The sequence below is a fragment of the Trachymyrmex septentrionalis genome, unplaced genomic scaffold, assembly GCF_001594115.1.
Source record: "Trachymyrmex septentrionalis isolate Tsep2-gDNA-1 unplaced genomic scaffold, Tsep1.0 scaffold126, whole genome shotgun sequence".
In the NCBI taxonomy this organism is placed as follows: Eukaryota; Metazoa; Arthropoda; class Insecta; order Hymenoptera; family Formicidae; genus Trachymyrmex; species Trachymyrmex septentrionalis.
The window spans coordinates 299,451-303,719 of record NW_017304395.1 but is presented as its reverse complement, the minus strand read 5'-3'; the positions used below and the strand labels follow the sequence as shown (position 1 = coordinate 303,719).

At 30.7% G+C, this 4,269-nt stretch overlaps 1 protein-coding gene across 2 annotated transcripts in view; it reads right to left on the bottom strand.

The window, feature by feature from the left end:
* LOC108756164 (calcium-binding mitochondrial carrier protein SCaMC-2-like) overlaps positions 1-3,756 on the bottom strand; it is a 39,040-nt gene extending 35,284 nt beyond the window's left edge. For both annotated transcript variants that reach the window (XM_018499774.1, XM_018499781.1), the window contains exon 1: positions 3,472-3,756. In XM_018499774.1, the coding sequence (XP_018355276.1) occupies positions 3,472-3,693 (222 nt within the window). In that variant the 5' untranslated portion in view covers positions 3,694-3,756. The remainder of the gene's footprint in view (positions 1-3,471) is intronic.
* Positions 3,757-4,269: the final 513 nt, after the last annotated feature.

Here is a 4,269-nt window from a genome sequence, read left to right as displayed (position 1 = left end):
ATATATATATAAATATATTAGATAATCTTCTAATATTTGATCAGTTTACCTCATACAAACTTAGAACATTTCAACTCCATTTTTTGAGTCATCTTCAGCTTTCGCAATTATAAATAAAAAGTATAATTTGATATAGATTCCAGTAACATAACCGTGGTAGAAATTCAATTCATCTCAGTTTACAAACTCAATGATAATAAAATAATATCCACCTTATAGTAAGATCATGTTAACTTGGATATAATGTAATTCAAAATATTAACAGACGAGTTCCTCACCTCGGTAATGTTGTAGTTAAAAACATATAACACTGGCATCGCTCAGAATATAACTTCACTAATTATTCTTAAAATATTGTTATCCACATTAGTTATATTAAGAAGAAGAAAGGATGTCTTTATTGTGTTTAAGTCGAATACATAATGAGAAATCATACATTAAATGTGAAACGACAATGAGAACTAATGACTTTCCTGTGGTTAATAAATAATCTCTATTATATTCTTGTTCTTATTTATTAGGTCAATGTAAGATTTGTTTAACATTTCTGTCTTCAAATTTAAGCCGTTCGTCTGTCTTTTAATAAATATCATCTCTGACATTAAGCGTTTATTGTAATATCTTTCCGTATCCAAAATCTCTATGTTATCCCAATCGAAATCGTGATTTTCACTCAATCTATGATCTGTTATAACTGAACGTGTAGAGGATTTCCCATTTATATGTTTTTTGTGTTTCATAATTATAATTTTTAATTTTCTGCCTGTCTAGCCCACATACAAACCATCGCAATTCTTACAATTAATTTTGTACACTATATTTCTTTTTTCTTCATTTGTTAACTGATCCTCTTGTACTTTGATAAATTGATTGAGTTTATTTAAGTTATAAAATGATATTGTACCTTCTGACAATTATTATCTATTGTATTCTTGAATTTGTTCGCTACTACATCAATCTATGGAACACAAAACCATTTTAATCTCTTTTTTTGTACATCACTATTATTAACGTCAATTGAGACAGTATTAGATCTGCCTATCAAAGTCTTAATTCTTATGTTCATATTATTAAAAATGAAATTTACAGGATAGTCATTTTCCATTAACGTTTTTATAACAAAATCAAAATTTTTCTTATGAAATTCTGGATGAGATAGAAAAAATACTTTATCTATTAAATTAAAGATTATGCCCCTTTTTGGGAAGTTGGATGTTGAGATAAATAATTCAGAAATCCTAATTCTACCTAAAAACGTCGGTTTTTGATACTGTCAAACATAAGTGAGTCATCTTTTAAAATAATTGTTAAGTCTAAAAAATTAATCGAGTTTGTATGAGGTGAACTGATCAAATATTAGAAGATTATCTATAAATTTTTTTTTTTATATGAAGAAATTGATATTAATATTAAAAGATTATCAGCAACTTACATCCAGCGCATTGACTCTAATTGCCTTTATATCACTGTACATATGTATATATCACTGTATATATCACGCCTTTACATTGATTATACGCCTTTCTTGATTATTAATTTAAGGAGTCTAAAAATTCATTTAGTATTTAAATTAATTTACTCATATAATTAGTTTTATTAGAATATATAATTAAATAATAATAAATACAGCTTAAATTAAATTATATCCTACTTATCCTACAATTTTGATGAATATGTGTTTTTTCTCTAATTATTTTTGAGAAAAACGTAGTAAACTTTTTATCAGACATCCTGCTTATATGTATATATAATATGTATTAATAATGCAAGATTTCGTAATTTATACAATAAAATGCATTCATGTGATATAAAATAGAACTTTATTACTTTTCAACTTACAACTGCCAAGGGACTTGGTTTACAATAAATTTTACAATAAATACTTTAACCACACTTATTCTGTCATACTGAAAAAGACCTGATACTACTAAAGACTTGACTCTACATTTCTTATTTACTACGCGGCAGATGCCTTATTCTTAACTTTCTGCTCATTCCATTATGTAAATATCTATGCTACTTTAATTTATTCTATCACAGCTCAATATATCACAGTACAAATTCTTCTATTTATCTTATATATATATATATATATATATATATAAAAAATGTGATATTTCTTTTATAAATATTTTTTCATTCTCAAATACTAAATTAATGAAAAAATTCAAAGATTCACAATTCCTAAAATTTTCAGTTTCAAAATTTTACTATAGAAATCTAAATCAGAAAAATTGATAAAATATCGAACGCATAAAATAAGTAAGAAGATTCTAAAATTTATACCAGAAATTTTTTTAAATTCCAAGAATAGCAATTGCTAAATAAAGAACAAATTGCTAAAATGAAAAAAAAACTTGAAACTCGACAAAGTACTAAGACAATATAACCGGTAAGAGGATTGCTGTACCTATGATTCCAAAAATTGCTAAAATTGCAATTTCATGAATTTGGGATTTTTAATTGTGAAAATCAAGAGTTTCAAAATAGTATAATTAGATTTAGATATAATGTGCCTAACCCTAAAAAACGCTTTTACCTAGAAGACAATTACTTTTTGTCTACAACGATTCTCAGACAATTCTTGTGTCAATTCATAACTCAGTTAAATGCTCGTTCCTTTTGCATTCTTACCAGTGAGATTCAACTGAATTTTTACCTACAATCTGCACAAGATCGAGACCGAGTTTCGTAAATCTATTTTAAAAGTGAGGTTATGAACCTATAGTGTCATCATGTGATAATAAGTTTTTATCAAAGCAAGTAGTGACATCATTAATTTGAATATGAAATACTCGCCTTATTTCAGACTCATCTTAGTTTTACTTCCGTTTAAATGGAGAGCAACTAATAATGTCTACTATACGTATATCTGTAAACAGACCTTTAAATCTGCTCATCTTAAATGCTCCTTCTACACTTCTGCTAATAAACATTCTTCCAATTCTTCAAAATGTTTTCTTTCATTTTTCCTATATTTTTTGCTTCACAAATACGAGAAAATAAATTATCTCTAGAGATAATTTAAAAAATAAAATTTTTCTTTAATATTAATCGTTTCTTTGTTACTAATCCAATAAACTCAAATCTATTAATTTAATTTGTGCTCCAGTTTTCCCTTGTCTTTGTCCTCCTTTGGAACATATATACATATATCCCATTCTATTTGCAAAAAACAATATACATATATAATTAACTAGATTCGAATCCTCATCTCCATAACAATCAATGAAAACAATATTCGATTTTGTTAAACAAAAAAAATAATATATAATATATAGAAGAATATACATTAATGCAATATATTTCAAACATCTCTATAAGAGTTGACAAGTGTAAAAACTATTATAACAGAGGTGCCAGGTGAAGTGTAGATGTCACAATATCGTTTAAAAGAATCCAGAACCTTATTTCCTCGATATTGGTTGATGTGAGGAGGATAGAAATCGTGAACGCAGGTTTAATTAATACCTGGGCATACTGAGTGTGCACGCCGGCATCGCGCAGCGCTCGTGACAGATCGTGAACGTCAATACGACCGTTGCCATCGAGGTCGAGGCGCTGGAACAAACACTCCAGCCGTTCCTCGTCCTGAGCCGGTAGCTCGTGCAGGTAGTGCGCCGGCGGCGGCTTCACGACCGCGCGCGCCGCCGGCGACGCGCTTATACGCGCACCGCCGCCGTTTCCCGGCATACGTAGGTGCGACGTTACACTGCGCTACACGACGTACGACGCGAAAGCCAGATAAAACTAAACACCCTTCCGATTAGTCGCGGACGACGGACGTCGCGCGGTATGAAGCGAAGCGATCCGTGCCGCGGTAAAACGTATACATATATGATATGTGCTCTGTGTATGTGTATATATGTGTCATGTATGTATATACATATCAACCATATGCGTCGATCATACCACGACGCGCGCATTAAGGTGCAGTCACAATAGAAGGAATTAGGAACTAGGATTAAGGAATAAGGCTTTCAACCTATCAGATATTGGATACACTGGAATACACGATTTCTGATAGGTTGGATTCCTTATTCCTAATTCCTTATTCCTTCTATTGGCTGCACCATTACCGTCCGCACCGCTGATAGTGAGTGCTGATTAGAAAGAAAATGCGCGCGCGCATATACAGCAACGCTGACGGTCGAAGGCTGAAAGATGGCGAATCGATTGGATTCATTCAGAACGATAACCTAAAGCTCTATTGCTCGTATTCATAGTCAGGCCTTATATTTAAGGCATCCATAATTTTATCTTCAGATA